This window comes from Notolepis coatsorum, assembly GCF_963971535.1.
Source record: "Notolepis coatsorum genome assembly, chromosome: 9".
Taxonomy (NCBI): Eukaryota; Metazoa; Chordata; class Actinopteri; order Aulopiformes; family Paralepididae; genus Notolepis; species Notolepis coatsorum.
In genome coordinates, this window is record NC_140173.1 from 148,341,309 (window position 1) to 148,360,938 (window position 19,630).

The 19,630-nt window shown below is 44.1% G+C and overlaps 1 protein-coding gene across 1 annotated transcript in view; it reads right to left on the reverse strand.

Moving 5' to 3' along the window:
- Positions 1 to 19,630, reverse strand: part of arid4b (AT-rich interaction domain 4B) — a gene marked incomplete at its 3' end in the record, with an annotated part of 132,132 nt that overhangs the window by 84,717 nt on the left and 27,785 nt on the right. The window contains 1 exon segment of the mRNA XM_084322048.1: positions 4,111 to 4,221. Within this exon segment, the coding sequence (XP_084178174.1) occupies positions 4,111 to 4,221 (111 nt within the window).

The following is a 19,630-nucleotide window of genomic DNA, read 5'->3' on the forward strand; positions in this document are numbered from 1 at the left end:
CCACCCCTACTAGCTGCCACACGGTTCCTTCCCTACAAACACTGCTCTGCAGCCACACGGTTCATTCCCTACAAACACTGCTCTGCAGCCCAGCGTTTCCGTTAGCCGGTAATTACCGGTATTTGACCGGCAAAATCTGTTGAAGTCCGACATATTTAATCTCTCCGGTCATAATGTCCGGTGAAAATAATTCCCTCTAAGCACAATTAGATTATTTGAATTGTATTAAAATAGGCTAAAATTAAATAGCCTATGCGATGAACGAAACAATCATTACATTTGTTTCATCGTTGCTTCACCAAGCAGCCGGTCTATGACATCGCTGTTGTCAGCGCAAGCTGGCTGCTGCTAGATTTGCGAGAAGCATCCATCTGCAGACCGACAGAACCCCCCAGCTTTGCCGGCAAGGTGCAGTACTCCAATTCAGCCATTGGCAATTCAGCTGTTGGGTGGGGGGCGCTGCTGAGCGGTCCCCAGACCGGACCTAAAAACACCGCTGCTCTGTAGGTCTGCAGCTCCATGCTTCACGTAAATCTAACAGCAGCCAGCTCGCGCTGACAACAGTGATGTCATTATTAGACCGGCTGCTTGGTGAAGCAACGATGAAACAAATGTAATGATTGTTTCGTTCATCGCATAGGCTATTTAATTTTATCCTATTTTAATACAATTCAAATAATCAAATTGTGCTTAAGAGGGAATTATTTTCACAGGACATTATGACCAGCACCAAGTCGTTGGGAGGTGGAGTCATCACGCACACCCACGATAATGTTGCCGTCTCTCTCTGCCAAATTTCTCAGTTCTTCGCTTGATATAATTAATACAAATGTCCAATATAACGGAATTCGTTAGCTCATAAAAATGTGATTATAACAGACTGCTGTTTATTAATGTCGGGCAGACTGCCCACGACACCTCAAGTCGGCAGCAGCACGAAGTCTCGAGGGACTTATTTTATTTGGAATATATTAATGACTGTATATACGCAAAAGTAGCCTAGTTTTAAGTTAAAATATTATAAATGCCTTGATGATGTCATTCTTTATATAGGCCTATCAATTGTTTTTAAGCTCAATAAACTCTGACCGGAATTTATCCCATTTGTCCGGTAGATTGAAATCTACCGGACACTCAGACCTGCAAAAAAAAATTCTAACGGAAACCCTGCTGCAGCCACACGGCTCGTCCCCGACCACGAGAGATAAGGAGGCCCGTCGTCTGATGTCTACAGAAGCCGCACATCACCTTTTGTCTCCGCAGGGGGAACTCTGGCACGCTGACGCACTGAACAGCCCACACACACACACACACGTACACACACACATGTACACACACACACACACAGACACACATGGAACCCCGAGGAGAGGCAACGGATCAGTCTCAATTCTATCATCCAGATGATGCTCCGTCCCACTGGGAGAGGACCGACACTGGATGCAACGCACCGTGCCTTCATCAGCCGGGCAGGCGACTGTCACTCTCACACACGCACACACACGCACACACACGCGCAGCTTAGTAGTAATGGGCCGGGGGAGAAGAGAAATGCGTCAAGGTGGCAACTGGTAGTCTGTGGGCCGTGTCAAGCCCCTTGCGAACCTTTAAATCCCTCCCCCAGATCAATGTCCTGCCTGTGTGCACAGCAAAACCTCCTCTAAGCAGCACAAGGGATGTGGGCATGCATTCCAGAGAGCGCCCGTATGAACCTCTGATATTATGCATTGGGGTATTTCGGGAGTCGACGGAACGATAAAGCTCCGATCTTTCATTTTGAACCACCTCAGATCTCTGCGGGATGATAGCGGATGATCACCGGTTCTTATCCCGACAACATCTGATATCGGCTGTTCACACTGTCGTGAAGAGATCAGATTCCCTGTGATTTGTGTTGTTTGTTCACACTGTCGTGAAAATAATGTGATCCGAGTCACGTACTGTTTGAGGTGTGGGCCCCTTCCGTCCGCAGCGTGATGATGGTAGTCATGGATTCTCGGAAGAGTTAGCTTTTTCTCCGGTAAACACGCTTTTGACACTTTTCCTTTGCCACCTCGCCTCAGAAACACAGCTCCGCTCTGCTTCAATATTTACTGACGTGAACAAACCGTTTACAGTCTCAAATTAGTCTCCTGTTGGCTATCCGGCGGCCGTCTGTTCCCGTGTCACGGTGCGAAGATGTATTTAACGAGACGGAACGTAAAGCCAGTTGCTAGGCGACTGCGTGGAGAAGGGGTGTCGCCCCGGGACAAGGGACAGAGGTGCTCCCTGGGTAAAAGACTCACGCGGAGACGCGCTCGAGCGGCTGGTCTCGACAGTAGCCTTGTTTACATTTAGAAGGGGGGGGAACAGGACCATTTCCACTAGGGCTGTGTTAAATATTCCGAAGCTTCGTTCGATGGGCATGGGCTTCGAATATGAAAATAAATTTCGAATATAAAAAATAAAATAAAAATAATTATATAATTTTTTATTTTTTTTGCAAAATCAACTCTGCCTCTCTTTGTTAACTACAACAAGCAATGCTGTTTGTTATTTAAGATGAGGTCGGACTCGGCACTGACAGATTTGTGTTCATTGTGCTGCTTTTATAAAGCCTCAGTCAAATGACGGCTTACAATATTTCATGAAAGCAAAGTGTTTCGTTTGTCTAAGATTTAAAAAGGTTTAAACTTTACAGCACTGACAACGTTGAACAAAGTGCTGTACAAGTCCCACAACAACAAAAAATCAAAAAATTCAAGAAAAATATCTATTTTTTTTAATTAATATTTCTTTTTATCTCGAAGCTTCGAATTAAAATAAAATCTCGGCCCCGAAGCTTCGAATTCCAAAAAGAAAATCGAAGGTCAGCCCTAATTTCCACATTGTTACATAACAATATTCATTGTTAAACCATACGTATATTTACTACGTCACGCCTGACGAATTTCATGCCCAAGTTGAAATTAGTATTGTTATTAGCCTATATTTATTGTAACGTATAATATAACAGATAGGGCGTACAGATCCTCATCTGCACTTTAGTCTACACGGTTTATTTTTTCCGAGAGTTTAATTATATCGTTTACACAGTTTATTTTTTCTCTTATTTTTATATTCAGTTCTAATTGTATCGCCTATATTTATGTCTTTCTACTATTACCCTGCACATACCTGTACCTCCCCTTCCCCCTCCCCCATGCTGCTATGATGCCAGAATTTCCCCAAGGGGCTCAATAAAGGAATGTTATTATCGTAAAAAATGTCTACCAGAACAGACGCAGGTCCCAGAGCAAAGCCGTGTCAGTGTCTTCCCGTTGACTTTGTTTGCATGGTAAATGGCTGCTTTTTTATATATCGTTTTTATCCAAAGCGCTTTACAATTTGTTCCTCACATTTGACCCGTTCACTCACACATTCACACACCGACGGTGGAGGCAACCATGCAAGGTGCCAACCTGCTCATCGGGAGCAATTAGGGGTTAAGTGTCTTGCTCAAGGACACATCGACACGCTGCCCGGGAGGAGCGGGAATCGAACCGGGAACCTCCGGATTGCCAGACGACTGCTCTACCACTGTCGTCCATTTGCATGCCTCTTAAACTTAGTTTTGTATTGAACAAACATTTGAACATGCTTCTCTAAATCCCCTATATATCACCCATCTCTCTCACACAAACACACGACACACACACACAACACACACAACACACACAGGGTTTTGATGCCGATATGCACACTATGTCATGTGACTTACATTACATTTACATTTAGTCATTTAGCTGATGCTTTTATCCAAAGCGACTTACATGTTCTGTACGACAAGTCCTCAGGAAGGGCACAACTCTATCAGCTGAGTTTAATTAGGGTTAGATTTTAAAATTTTATTTTATTTCAGATAATGGTTGAAGAAGTGCGTCTTTAGTCAACGGCGAAAGATTGGACGGGTTTCGGCTGCTGTCCTAACTGGGGTGGTAAGTTTGTTCCACCCTTGTGGGGCAAGGACTGAGAAAAGGCAGGTTATTATCCTTGACGACCCTCCCGGAGCTCGGATAGGAGTGGGTCTGAGGCGGCCAGAAGATACAGAGCGTAGGGGTCTTGAGGGTGTCTGTGTAGTTAGAGACTTACCTTGGCCTTGACCAGCCTCTTCAGAGTCTTGATCTTGGCCTCACAGAAAGCCCCTCGATACTTAGCGCTGACATCCGTCCCCACTGTCAGGTAGGCGGGCTCCTCCAGAGTCTGGGGGGGGGGGGGAGAGAGAGATGTCCTTTAGTCTGGGAATATGCCTCCTTTTGGGATGAGCACAACACAAACACTTGCAGCTGATTAATAATAATAATAAATGATAATGTATTATTATTATTAATAATAATAATAATAATACATTATATTTGGTGGCGCCTTTCACGACACCCAAGGTCACCTTACAGATTGTAGGGGGGAAAAAACACAGCAAAGCAGTTAAAAGTCAAGGTTCAAAAATCAAACAAACAACAGGAAGTATAAAAAACAGTGAAGTTAAAATAACAAACAAACAAACATCAGGGGGTATAGTGACAGTGACGGAGGTTATAGTGAATATGCGAGTTTGAACAGATGGGTTTTCAGTTGTGATTTGAATGATGAGAGTGAGTCGGACTGTCGTATATATGTGGGGGGGGGAGGGAGTCTGGGAGCCGAGCGGCTGAGCACTCTGGCACCCATGGTGCTGAGGCGTGAGCTGGGGATGGAGAGGAGTCCAGTAGAGGATGAGCGGAGGGTGCGGGAGGGGGTGTATTCCTGGAGGTCAGTGATGTAGATGGAGGCTATATTGTGGAGGGCGTTGAAGGTGAGTAGAAGGTTGCTATAAATCGATTTTCAACTTTTTTCAGTATTGGTTTGGATGCATTATAGATGACCTCATTAGGCACCAGCAAAGTGTACACAATCATTGCCGAGACTGAATTCATTTAATTAGTTTTGATTTCAGGCGAATCAGTCTGCCTTTAAACTAGGCAATACAGAAATACCCCCCCCCCCCCTTTCTAGAGTCTAAAACAGACACATTTGAAAGTGAATTATGAAAACTGTGATCCAATATAACAGATTATTCAGAGTCACATCCCTAATCTGTAGGAATCAACCGAAGCAACACTGCTAAACGGGGACTCAAGTGTGTCTCTGATAAGGCTGCTCCCACCGCTGACATTCCACACAAAGAAATGCATGTGTCAAGTTTTGTTTTATTCGTCACATATAAAGGTACATAAATATACATTATTATTATTAGTGAAATTCTTGGTTCTGTATGACCCTCCTGAAATGGTGCTTCGTAGTTCGTACAGTAAAAAAGCTAAAGAATAAAGACCAAACACTATACAAAATATACAATATATACACAACTAAAATGTAGAAAATGCAAAAGTGAAAGGTAGAGAGGTAGTGCAAATATCTGAGTAATAAATAGATGTGTAGTGTTAGACACAGTTAAGTGTCTAAAGTTAATGGTTAAAGTGAGTAATGTGGATGTTGTGTGCAGTGAGTGTAGAATGGCAGAATTGTACATTCATAAGATTGTACAAAGTCCTTCCGTCTAAAAAGAGTTGTAAGGGAGATAAATTATGGGGGGGGGGGGGGGGGGTCCACCCACCGGTAATGGCTGTAAATGAACCTAATGTGATTCTTTTGACGTGATCTCTGGAGATGATTAATCACCGGGGGGGCCCCGCTCCGGTTTTAAATAAACACACTGTGTTTTCAGTGCCGCTGTAAACACGCTGAGTCGACCCCCGGCCCTCGTGAAACTCTAAATGGACTCGCTGTGTGAAGGAAACACTGAATGGGGGGGAGAAAGAAAACATAGATAATAACCACCATCTAATGCAATGGACGTGCGTGAAACACACTGTGAGGATACATTCCAGAAGACGTCTGTTCAGCGCACATTCATAACTAAGATGCCCTGATGGGCGGCTGCTACGTGGTGTAGTGGGCAAGGCACTCGCCACGAAATGCTGGAGACGCTGGGCTCGCCTGTTCGAGCCCAGCGCTCCACATTTGCTTTCAGTTTAGCTGGTCGTCCACAGTAATACACATTGGCCGTATTACGGGGAGGGAAACTGATGGGTGGGGATCGGGCGTTGTGGACAGCGACTCCTATAGGTCGGTTGGTGCGCCTGCGCAGTAGAATCAGGAAGTGTCGGGGGCAGCGTGAGCCTCCCACGCGTTACTCCTCGCCGCTGAGAGATCGAGCTGCGCAGGTGAAAAGATGCGACTGCTGTTACCTCAAGTACCGGAGGGGACTTGTGCTATGTATGACTTAGTCCAATTTCGTATCATCCAATTCAACCCTCCCCTGTCACGGACGCTGTTTCTTGCCTCCCAGCGTCCGTGACAGGGGAGGGTTGAATTGGATGATACGAAATTGGGATGGGAGAAAAATATAGAAAAATGGGAGAAAAAGTGGATAAAAAAAAAAATAAGATGCCCTGATATTCCACAGCTTCCACAGACAATTTATGCAGGGTATCTGCGCAGAGTTCAATTTAAGACTTTTTAAGACCTTTTTAATACCGCCGGAAAAATGTAATACCAATTTCACGACCATACTATACTATATGAAAAAAACAACATAGCGACACTGCACTTGCGCGCCAATTTATATTCTTTTGCGTGCCATACAAAAATATTAAATATATATATATTTTTTGTATCCACTTTTCTCCTCTTTTTCTCCTACAGGCGTCCCCCAACCGACCTGTAGGAGTCGCTGTCCACAACGTCCAGATTACCACCCATCGACTTCCACCCGCCGACTCTGCCAATTGAGTTAGTATGATGGCTGGCCCAAGCCGGAGGCAACGCCGACAGTCGGAGTCGAACCCGGTGACAAGCGCAATGTCCGCTGCGCCACCCAGCCGCCAACATTAAATATATTTAACCCGGGCTACACCCCCCCCCCCCCCCCCCTACCCCCAAATGTTATACCTGTGCCAATTATATTTAAGACTTTTTAATACCTTTTAGGGCCTTGAATTGAAAATTATGAATTTAAATCAAATTACTTTCGAATACCCCGCTTGATTAAATAAAACTCTTCCGTGTCTGGATTCCGGCACACGACGTCACACGCTTCTCAAAATCCCACGCTACTCCTCCGTGAACTGCTGCGACCGCTAGTAGGAACCCCCTGCTGTGAAAACATGTGTTGTTCCCGTGTTTGTGGACGACGAGCCGCGAGCGCGCGGAGGATACACAGGTGGTGTTCTATTCTCTCCGGGGGCCCGGCCGCGAAGGACAGAGACAGAACCACGCTCCGCTCTCTAGCCTTGGCCTCGTATGCAGCACAACCACCACACACACCATCTGCTCTGTGGGTACTAGAAAACAAGCCTCAGGAGGGGGGGGGTTGCAGAAAATGGCCACTTGGCGACGGCTACAAAGGAGGAGCTGTTTACGGCGTGGCGCCGGGGCATCGTCGGATGTTTATCAGACTGTTTTCCCTCAAGGACAGACGGAGAGGTCGGTGTGAATAACAGCCCCAGACGCTCCGCTCGAGTCCCGACAACAAGCCTTAAAGGGGAGGTCGGTGTGAATAACAGCCCCAGACGACAAGCCTTAAAGGGGAGGTCGGTGTGAATAACAGCCCCAGACGTAGGGCTGGGCGATATGACCAAAAACGTTATCGCGATAAAATTATAAAATTATTTTCATATAATTCGATATCGATAATTATCGTCGATATAATGTATGTCAAGTTTAATTAACTTATTATGCTGCTGCGAATGTCTCGAGTCGAGTTGATGTTGTCATCAGTCCGCGCACGTTAGAAGTTAGCCGACAAGCGGAGTATCTCATGGCAATGTAATAAATATGACACTAAAATACTCTTCCGCCACAATATATTGAAACGACGTCCACTGTATACCCACACTACTATGAACGTGGCCTCAGAATTCACGCCGCACACATACTCGGCACGTAAATATATAAAACATCGCAGTGCAAGCTAGTTAGCCTAGCAAGCCTTGTTGTTGAGTGAGTCCTACCTCTCTACCCAGAGGTGCAGCGCTGGGTCTCCTTCCTGGTCTCCTTCGCTCTCGGCCATCTCCTTCACCGATTGGTTGTTAGTGCGTGCTCATATCCAAGCTTGGAAAATCGATATATCGAAACTTTGCGACCACGTTTCATGTTTATTTCGAGGAAATAATTTATCGCGATAGTTATCGTTATCGTTTTATCGCCCAGCCCTACCCAGACGCTCCGCTCGAGTCCCGACGACAAGCCTTAAAGGGGAGGTCGGTGTGAATAACAGCCCCAGACGCTCCGCTCGAGTCCCGACGACAAGCCTTAAAGGGGAGGTCGGTGTGAATAACAGCCCCAGACGCTCCGCTCGAGTCCCGACGACAAGCCTTAAAGGAGAGGTCGGTGTGAATAACAGCCCCAGACGCTCCGCTCGAGTCCCGACGACAAGCCTTAAAGGGGAGGTCGGTGTGAATAACAGCCCCAGACGCTCCGCTCGAGTCCCGACGACAAGCCTTAAAGGGGAGGTCGGTGTGAATGAATAACCATAGATATATACAAAGACTAGATGGTGCAAGGTGGAGTGTCCCGCGTAGTTCACCGGTGGCCATCTTGCTTCAGTGGACTACTGCTTTAAGGTGAGTGATCTGCACTAGGGCTGAACGATTAATCGATTTTAAATCAAAATCGCGATTTTAAATGATGCAATTATCAAAGCGCAAATCCCCCCCCCCCCCGCAAATTACATTAAAAAATAAATAATTTTTTTTTTTTTTTTTTTTACTATTTATTTAACACTTTGGTTGCCTAAGGTTAAATTAATGATATACCATAGATTGCCAGCGCTATTTGTCTATGGAGAAAGTCCCCTTCTTTGCAGGGCTATAACTTTTTAAATTCTATTGCTACATTGCCATTATTAGGGCCCATTCAAAGTCCTATATGTATTGTTCATTGTGTAGCAACGTTAAACTTTTTCATTCACATATTCATAGTAAAGTATGGTCTAATGTATAAGTATGTTTTCATCTCTTTCTGCAGCTTTCTCCAGAACGTGATATATAGCCCCAAATGCATTATATTGATGATGAAATACAGTTTGATGGCAATCAGCGCGATATGAAAAATTCCAACTAGACGTACTTCTAGAAGTTACTACACGTCATCTGATGTTGACCGGATGGGCGAGGGGGCGTTTATAATTCCGTGGGCAGCGTTATACCAATCATCTAATGTGGGTCAAATGTTGATAATATCAGTTATTATCGAAGACGGTAACGTTACACGCTGAAACTCACCCCAGTCTCCGCGCGCCGTTGGGCGATCATCGTCGAGTAGAAATTTTATCATTATGGGATATATTATTACCCGGTCCATCTCCAGCTTGTATAATGGTATATACGTCCAAATCATGTTGTTTATCGAGTTATTGGCAATCGATCGCTATGTAGAGTGACGAGCTAGAGTCACGGGACATGTACCGAGTGGCCGGAAGCAATACGGACGTCTAGCAAAGCCTCTAGTGCGCTTCCTGTTAAGCGCTTGCGCCGATCGGCCACCAGATGGCGCTCCTGAACCGCCAGAGAGCTCAGTGGGTCCTGCTGGTGAATCTCAGGCCAGCGGAGGGACATTATGGATCCGATCGCAGATTTTTGAAATATTGATATAAAGACGACGTACAGCGTCCCCCGGCAACTTTAGCATCGCCAGCAAAGACGTTGTAAATCGTTTCTAGGCACCCAAAGTGTTAACCAGGAAGTCCCATTGAGATACAAGATCTCCTTTGCAAGTTGTTGTTATTGTTGTAGGAACAGTTTGGGAGAGGGAGGTAAGGGGTTTTAGATTGTGTGTTGTGAAGTTTAGACTTCAGAGAGGGAGAGTAAAGTACAGAAGAAAAGGTACCGTTGGGTACCGGTATCGATTCCCAGGTCAGGCTCGGTGTCCCGAACAGACCCACCGCGTAGGCCAGATGCAAGCCGCATTTTACAATAAACCTCTGTGGGGCTGCTTAAAGAAAATTATAATCGCAAATTTAATCGCAATATCTATTATTTCCCAAAATCGCGCAGCCCTAATCTGCACAAACTAAAATACTCGTAACTCGACGAAATCTTGTCGGATTTACAAACGGTTCTTTTCAAATTTCTTTTTTTATTTTCATATGAAAATCCATTATAAGTATGCAGTATGATAACTAAATTGAGAAAGCTATGGTTATTTCAATAGTACATGCACTATAGACATTCATGTTATGAGCGGCCGGGTAGCGCAGCGGACTAAGCGTCTGTCTACCACCGCAGAGACACTGGTATCGAATCCAGCTGTCAGCGGTGCCTCCGGCTTGGGCCGGTCGTCATACTGACACAATTGGCAGAGTCAGCGGGAGGGAAGCCGGTGGGGTGGTATCCTGGTCGTTGTAAACAGCGACTCCTACAGGTCGGTCAGGGCGCCTGCACAGCGAGAAAGGGATCTGGGTGAGGTAGTGTGATCCTCCCACGCGTTACACTTCACCAATGAGAGTCCTCGCTGCCAGGTGAAAAGAGGCTGCTGGCTGTCTCCTATGTATCGGAGGAAGCATGTGATAGACTTCAGGGTTCCCTAGACCGGCAAGTAGGGGGCAAATGCGTGCAACGACCAGGAAGGGGAGGGGGGAATTGGCATAACGACTAAATTGGGATGGGAGGAAAATACAAGAAAAATAGGAGGAGAAAAAGTGGATACAAAAAAAGACATTCATGTTATGAGTAGGCGTGCTACCCTGTAGCAAGATGGCCACCATGTGGCAAAGTCGGTCTCCATTGGCCTTTAGTCTTTATATATATATCTATGTGAATAACAGCACCAGACGCTCCACTCTAGTCCGTGGCCGACGACAAGCCTTAAAGGGACGTTTCGCTTTAGTAGGACACAGTCGTGCCTCTTATCGAAATGGAATGGACTGCGAATGCCTCGCGCATCAATCAATCAATCAATCAATCAAATCCTTTATTTAACCAGATAAGCATCATTGAGATTAGAATCTCTTTTTCAAGAGCGATCTGGCCAAGCAAGGCAGCAGAAAGTTTCAACATAAAAAAGAACATCACAATAAAATACAGATAAAACATTCACAGCAAACTCCAATTTCAGGCAAGTTATCAAACAGGCAAGTTATCAAACACAGTTGCACTGTCCGAGGGAACTGAATTCGTAGGATTTTAAAATGGCTTGAAATTCTTAAAGGGTGACCAGTCCTGGTAATTTACAAATTTTAGGTCCTCCTGTATCTTGTTCCAGGATGAAGGAGCAGCATATTTAAAAGCCCTTTTTCCCAATTCAGTTCTCATATATAGGGAAGTTAACATCCAGTTACATCCATATATTCACACATCAGCGGCGGAGGCGACCGTGCATGGTGCCGAGCAGTTAGGGGTTAAAATGCCTTGCTCAAGGACAAGAGGGCCGGGAGGAGCTGGAATCGAACCGGGAACCTTTCCGATTACCAGACGAGCCTCATATCTAAAGTCAGCTAGCGACCACTGCTGTGCCTGCTGTCCCCTGTCAACACACCACCATTCCTCCCAGGTGTCAGGCTCCTTATTCACTTTATATTCATTTTTGAGGACCTAGTCTAAATGTCATACTTCTGAAGTACAAACAAGCTGCTACTGTGCAGATGTCAATAAAGCAGACAATTCTGAGTCTAAGGTGTGTGTTTGTTTTAACATTTGATGTGTCTTTACAGATTCATGACCTTTAAAAAAAAATCAATGTGTCAGTCAATTTGTTGTAGGTTTGAGTGTGCTCAGCTGTGTATCTTTACCTTGCATTGAATGTTGGGGAGTGGTTACCATGGTTACCTGCTGCCTTGCTGGAGTAAAGATTCTAAACATTCTGTGAGAAGTTGACAGTTGATCAAACTACACCTCAAGTGAGAACTAGTTCCTATACGCATACCTTGAAAATGACAACATTAGCACACAAAAAATTTAAACATTGAAAAATATGTTACACAGAATAATATTGCTGTACTGTTTGTTTATAATTGAGACTGCTGATTTCTGACAAGTTCTACTAAAGTGAAATATCCCTTTAAAGCTCAGTTCACCAGGTAATTTTCTAGGACTGCAGTAGAACAATTCTAAGTACCACAGAATTACTACTAAACACATAGCCTTGCATGACATTTTCGAGAAGTTTGATTTTTACCATGGAAAATGGACTGCATTTATATAGCAGCTTTTATCCAACGCGCATTACAATTACACTATGACTGCTGTTGTGACATGGTTATGGTCTTTACTCTTGAATACATTTGGGGGGGAAACGCTACTTAATGTCATACAGTCTGGACTGCTCAGGCTAGAGGTTAAACACAGGTTTTCATTTTTAAGGGGGGGGGGGCAGTAGTATCGGATCGGTATCGGCAGATACTCAAGGCTGTAATATCGGTATCGGACATGAAAAAGTGGTATCGTGCCATCTAGGGACGCACCGATCCGATATTGGACACGGTATTGGCCGCCGATATCAGTAAAATAGCTGGATCGGGTATCGGTAAAAAAACGGATTTTCTTTTTTTAAATAATAATAAATAAAATAATAAATAACCATTCAGTACATTTATATCTATGTGTTAATTTGTTACATTTAGTTTCACTAAGTTAGGAAAGTAATGTTTTAAGTCAAGCCTGATGTTGCCTTGCACAAAAGAATGATCCCAGTCTCTTCCACACAGTGACAGTGAGGCATACAGTTTATTAATTGAATGAATGAAGTTTATTTTCTGTCTTTGTTTACAACAAATCAAAAACACACTTGTGATCCTTTACAATTCTTAAAAACAAAATATATTTGAATATATTAAAAAAAATTGATAAAATGTATTTTTTTTTATAACTTTTTTGGGGAGACAAATTTTACAATGGGTATCGGATCTGATTTTATTTTATTACGGATCCCCATTAGCTGGTGCCATGGCAACCAGCTAGTCTTCCTGGATCGGTATCGGTATTGGCCGATACCCAAACCCAGGTATCGGTATCGGGACTGAAAAAGTCGGATCGGTGCATCCCTAGTGCCATCCCTATAACAAACAGATGACAGAGACAAAGACGTTAAAATGTGTGTGAGGAAACAGCCATGTTGTTTGAAAGCTTCACACGTCCACAACGGATTGGAGGACCACGTTGGAAATAAGTGCTCTCTTCTCATTAAACTTTCACACGTCATCCTCAGAGATTAATTACGCTTGTACGGCATTTTGTGTTGAATTCCCAAATAAATCGAACTAACAAGCCCAGTGATTGGTGTTAATTTCCCGCTCCGGTGCCTTGATCCCAGATGAATGGGAGTCGCGGAGGCAGTAACGGCTAAATGTTTCACAATTCACAGTCAAATTGTCTTCCATCAACTTGAATCAACAAAACGTAGTTTCAGAACAGTTTTACGACTCCCACTCATTTCATAATTGACGGTGGCTAAAATTGGATGCTATTCGTATCACACATATCACTCCAATTTCACCTTGGCCATAAACTACTCTCGGGCCAGAAGAGAAGACGGTCTCATTATCGCATGAAAAGAAAAATAGATATTTGTCTTGGTGGCTCACTATGCAAAGGTGCATAATGTCTTATTGCATGGAACATCTTGCTTTTCATGCTGGCGCCCAGGTTAACAGGTTAGAGCAGCCACACAGCCCAGGTTAACAGGTTAGAGCAGCCACACAGCCCACGTTAACAGGTTAGAGCAGCTACACAGCCCAGGTTAACAGGTTAGAGCAGCTACACAGCCCAGGTTAACAGGTTAGAGCAGCTACACAGCCCAGGTTAACAGGTTAGAGCAGCCACACAGCCCACGTTAACAGGTTAGAGCAGCGCCAGCTACACAGCGCACGTTAACAGGTTAGAGCAGCCACACAGCGCACATTAACAGGTTAGAGCAGCTACACAGCCTAGGTTAACAGGTTAGAGCAGCTACACAGCACACATTAACAGGTTAGAGCAGCTACACAGCGCACATTAACAGGTTAGAGCAGCCACACAGCCTAGGTTAACAGGTTAGAGCAGCTACACAGCACACATTAACAGGTTAGAGCAGCTACACAGCCCAGGTTAACAGGTTAGAGCAGCTACACAGCGCACATTAACAGGTTAGAGCAGCTACACAGCGCACATTAACAGGTTAGAGCAGCTACACAGCGCACATTAACAGGTTAGAGCAGCTACACAGCACACATTAACAGGTTAGAGCAGCCACACAGCGCACATTAACAGGTTAGAGCAGCCACACAGCCTAGGTTAACAGGTTAGAGCAGCTACACAGCACACATTAACAGGTTAGAGCAGCTACACAGCCCAGGTTAACAGGTTAGAGCAGCTACACAGCGCACATTAACAGGTTAGAGCAGCTACACAGCGCACATTAACAGGTTAGAGCAGCCACACAGCGCACATTAACAGGTTAGAGCAGCCACACAGCCTAGGTTAACAGGTTAAGCAGCCACACAGCGCACATTAACAGGTTAGAGCAGCTACACAGCGCACATTAACAGGTTAGAGCAGCTACACAGCGCACATTAACAGGTTAGAGCAGCTACACAGCGCACATTAACAGGTTAGAGCAGCCACACAGCGCACATTAACAGGTTAACAGGTGCTTTTAACAGAGCGGAAGTTGTTTTCTGGAGAGGCTGAAAGGTGTCCTAAGGACTCCTAACTGGAGGACACACTCTGCCCATTAATCAAGTGCGAGGCCTGCGGCTGCCAGCCAGGTTCTCCTGCTGAGGGGGAGAGGAGTCTGGCTGGCAGCCGTTTAGGGAAAGGGAAGTAGTCTCGAGATCCACCTGCCTTAGTTTAGTTTAGTTTATTTATTTAGCACATTATATTATATATATATATATATATATATATATATATATATATATATATATATATATATATATATATATATATATATATATATATATATATATATATATATATATATATATATATATATATATATATATATATATATATATAAAAACAGTGCTAGGAGCCAGGGAACAAAGCCCAAAGCCAGGGCTTGTACAAAGTTCCACTCCCATCTCATTGTCCATAAACAATATGAACGAAATACATGTAAACATAAACATGGTCTACAAAAGAAACTACAAAACAGGATCAGAGACATAAGGCAGACACTATAGCGAAAACATGGAAGATTGACACAAGTCAATAACAAGAACAATTTATTTTTTTCTCTTTAGTACAAGAGGGCAAAGGAGAGGAGAATAACATATTAACAGTATATAATGAGGAAAAAGAAACAAGCAACTAGGGCTGCAACTAACAATTATTTTGGTAATCGACTAATCTGTCGATTATTTTTTCGATTAGTCGACTAATCTAACGATTATTTTTGTCATTCGATTAGTCGACTAATCTAACGATTATTTTTTGTCACACCCTCAATCTCTGCTTCCTGTGGGCATGGCTCCTTCTCCAATGCATGTTTTACCTCACATGCTCAAGTCTGCACACCTGTGAATGTCACCCTGTTGCCCAGTCCCTCTGCCTTAACAGTTAACTTAACATAACATGATGATCCCATAGCAAATTAAAATAATGACTCATGAAACATTTGAATTTGGATCTTAGGGCCCGCGTCCACCTAGCGCATATTTCTCCGTGAAACATGCTGGCAGTGCGCCGGCAGAGCTGGCATGCAGCGCATCGTAGATGACAGAAAGAAATCTACAGCCATGCCGCGGTTTTGCACATATTATAGCATATTTGAATAACTTTATTGTATATTAATTATATATATAGTTATTGCCTGACACCACAGTTCGCCCTTTGCTTTTTATTAGCTTTTTAGTAGTGTATTCGTGTAGTTATTATTATTAGTTTTGTCGCGAATCTCAATGGTCTGTGGGAGACAGCCAGACAGGCAGGCAGCTCCGGTGTCAGGTTACAAACAAAGTGGTAGATGAATGGCTGTGATTGGTTGTCTGAAAATGAGCCCAGCGCATCGCTCTGAAAGTTGAGAAAGTTTCAACTTTCGTCCGCACAAAAAAGCTGAGAAAAGAAGCCGACGGCAGCGCACTTCCTAGAGGCGGCCGCATGCGCTCCCTCCCCATTGGAATACATTGAAAACAGATGCGTGCGGTCAGAAATATGCGCCAAGTGGACGCGGGCCCTTAAGCAACTTTAAATCAAAATGTATTTGAACAATACAACAATCACTAATAACAAGATAAATAAATTAAATAATACAAATTAAAGTGTTTAACTAAAAAAAATATATAGCAGACTTCTTAGCTTAACATCCCAGGGAACTAATGGGATAACTGGGGATGTTGTTTGCTCCTGACAAGAGTCTTAAAGTCTGGGGTGATGGTAGACAAAGCAACTCTGAGGTCATGCTCAATGTCCAATCTGTTCCTCTGCTCTGTCTTCAGCTGGACCAGAGCTGAGAAGCCACTTTCACAAAGATAGGTAGTGCAATTTTTTTTTTTTTTAAATAACGACTAATCGACGCAAATATTCTGCGTCGACGAGTGTTTATGATCGACTAATCGTTGCAGCCCTACAAGCAACCATACAGTAGATGTAACACTGATGCACAGGAGTAACTTAATGTGATGGTGATATACTCCTTCACCAGGAAACCAGATGTGTAGGATAGAATGGGACCTACGGGGTGGTTATACTAGGGGCTAATTATCAATGATCCAATAGGATCGATGCAACGTTTTTATATAAAAAAATAAAAATAAAATAAAAAAGATCGGTTCATATCGATACTCTTATTTTGAAAATCCCGTAGCGAGTCTCACGCCCAAGCGCAGCTCTGGCAGCTGGATTCGCGCAAGATCATCATGTGAGATGTGAAAACCAACCATCAGGCAGAGTCAACAACGGCAGTAGCACAAAAAACGCCCATATAATATGTGTAGCCGTTACAGCAGGGCTCCAGACAGTGCGCCTATTTGGTCGCATTATACGACCCAAAATAAGTCCCTGCTTTTTTCTTTTTTTTCCGCAACGGGTCAAATGCATCTAACATGCTTTGCATCCTCGCCATTCCGCGGTAAACCAAGTGTCTTGCCCTTTGACACGCTGCCCGGGAAGAGTGGGAATCGAACCGGGAACCTCCGGATTACCAGACGACTACTCTACCTCCTGAGCCCCATGTATCACCCCCCCCCCCCTACACACACACACACACACGCACACACTTCCTACATTCTATGAATAAATCAATCAATCAGCAACTGAAGGGCTGGGCACACGCCAGCCAGACTGGGGCAGGATGCCTGTGCTCTCGTGGCGGGGGGGGGGGTTCTCTAACAGATGGGCTTCGGGGGGGGGGGGGGGGGGGGGGGGCCAGAGCACTCAGACTCCCCACCTCTCTGATAAACAGCCCGTTAGTCTTCCGTACAGTCTGGCCTCAATGCCAGCGGGTCACTCAGGCCCCGTTTCCCTGACACAGCAGTCAGTCAGTCAGTCAGTGTTGTAGTATGCGAGTCCTCGGCTTGGACTCTGACTCGAGCATTGACTGCATTCGGACTCGGAAGGTGCAGGACGTGTTAATTGATATAAATATAAATACAGTTATTTATTTTGTAAAATAGGCCCTAATCATTTAGCATAATGATATTGCTGGCTAGTGCATTTGTTTGGCTATTATGTCACAAAGTAAAATAAACTCCCATTGAAACGGTGACCGTTGTGTCTGACTGCCAGGGTGGAGTGGACTCAACCTTGATGACTTGGACTCTGGGGACTCGAGACTCGACTCGGACTCGAGATTTAGTGACTCGACACTGCAGTCAGGACGGGGCATGCAGAGTTTGGACTACTGCAGTCACAGTGTACCGTAATGTGCGCTCTCCTTTGATTTAACCTTTATTTAACCAGGCGGGTCAATTAAGAACCACTTTGTATTTACAATGACGGCTTGGCGAGAGGACAAAAGGGCCTCTCAGAGGGTAACAGGGAAAAGGGGACAAAAAAGTCTAATGAAATAAAATAGAAAAGAGGCAGACGATAATATACATCACAGAGGTAAGGGAAATAATTAAAACACACATCGAACAAACACCCAAATGAAATTACAAGGTACATAATACATGAAGCAGAACAGACTGATTACAGTTAAAAGGCTGGGTGACGGCTGCAGGGGTGTGTGTAAACAACTCTGCGATAAGAGACCTTAACACTTTCACTGCCCAAGCTTAATTCCTTTTTACCTCCTTGAATGCCCAGCACCACTTCAATGTTAACGTTAATATCGCCTAATCTATGTTTTAAATTATGGTCTAATCTGCCCGTCGCTTATCAAAGACTCATTTTCCAGTCAACATTGTCGTAGCAGATTGTTTTTTTATCGCTTCATTTCCGTTTTCTAGCATTTTGAAAAGCACTCGTTTTCATGGAAAAATTAAGACATTCCATGATAATCGCCCTTTACTGGAATACTCTAGAACGTTGTCATTCCTCGGCCCATTCACGAATAGTTTTCAAATAAACGCTAGATCATCAATCTGAAAATCGATTCTCCTATTTCCTGACCGCTCGCACAGTGAATCAGCCATATCACATAATCACATAAAAGCTTATATCTCTGTGAAAACGAGTCTGATTATCCTAAGACTGGTAACATAGATTCCTTACCTGAGATCAGATGGTATCCAAATGGATTATTCCAATTCCTGATCGCCATTCGAAAAAATCTATCCTTTTATTGATTCACCGTGTATACTAGGGATGTGCATCTCCTCACTGAGGCCGATGCGATGCGCATCTCGATACGGTGCCAACGATACGATACATTAACGATACATTTGAAGCACCGGGCGATGCGATATGATTCACCCCCTGTTGAGATACGATACGATTCGATACGATTTGATTCAACATAATGCAATTCGGGGCGATACGATGCGATTCAACACGATGCAAAATAATGATACAATTTTATGGCATGACAGAGGATTTGGTTGTATTCCTTATATGCAGCTTATATTATTATTAAAAATAAAAGAATCTACTGTAAGACAATTTATATAAAAACTCTTGGGTGCCTAAGAAGACTTTTGCATAAACTGTCTTTTCTATCCACTTTAGCTAAAAACACACACGAGAGAGAGAGAGAGAGAGAGAGAGAGAGAGAGAGAGAGAGAGAGAGAGAGAGAGAGACCCTCCCCGTCTGAGTTGGTCGACAGTTGATGATGTCACACACTAGACTAGGTCACTAGGATGCGTCTATACTTTCCGACCGTAGCCCCATTATGTCAACAACACGGAGCCAGGCTGGATGGATTGCATAAAGCGATATAATTAAGAAACGAATAACCAATAAATGTGAAGTTATCTTTGAACCCCTGTTGTCAAGCGTCTTCAATATACCCCCCCCCCCCCCACCCTCCTCACTAATGGTACTGGTGTTGCAGAGTCACATTAGTTAGTTAGTTAGACACTAGTTTAGCGTTAGCTGAACGGCTAACTGGCGTTAGCCAGAGGCTACTAGCGTTAGCATGTTGATCAATTCTATTCATGTCTCCTCGACTTCCACTGTTTGTTGATAACTGTGACGCGGCTCTCGCCTTATGTAGTAGCGAAGCAATAGTATCTGCTGTGTGTGTGTGCACTGCAGTCACAGTGCACTGCTGACAAGT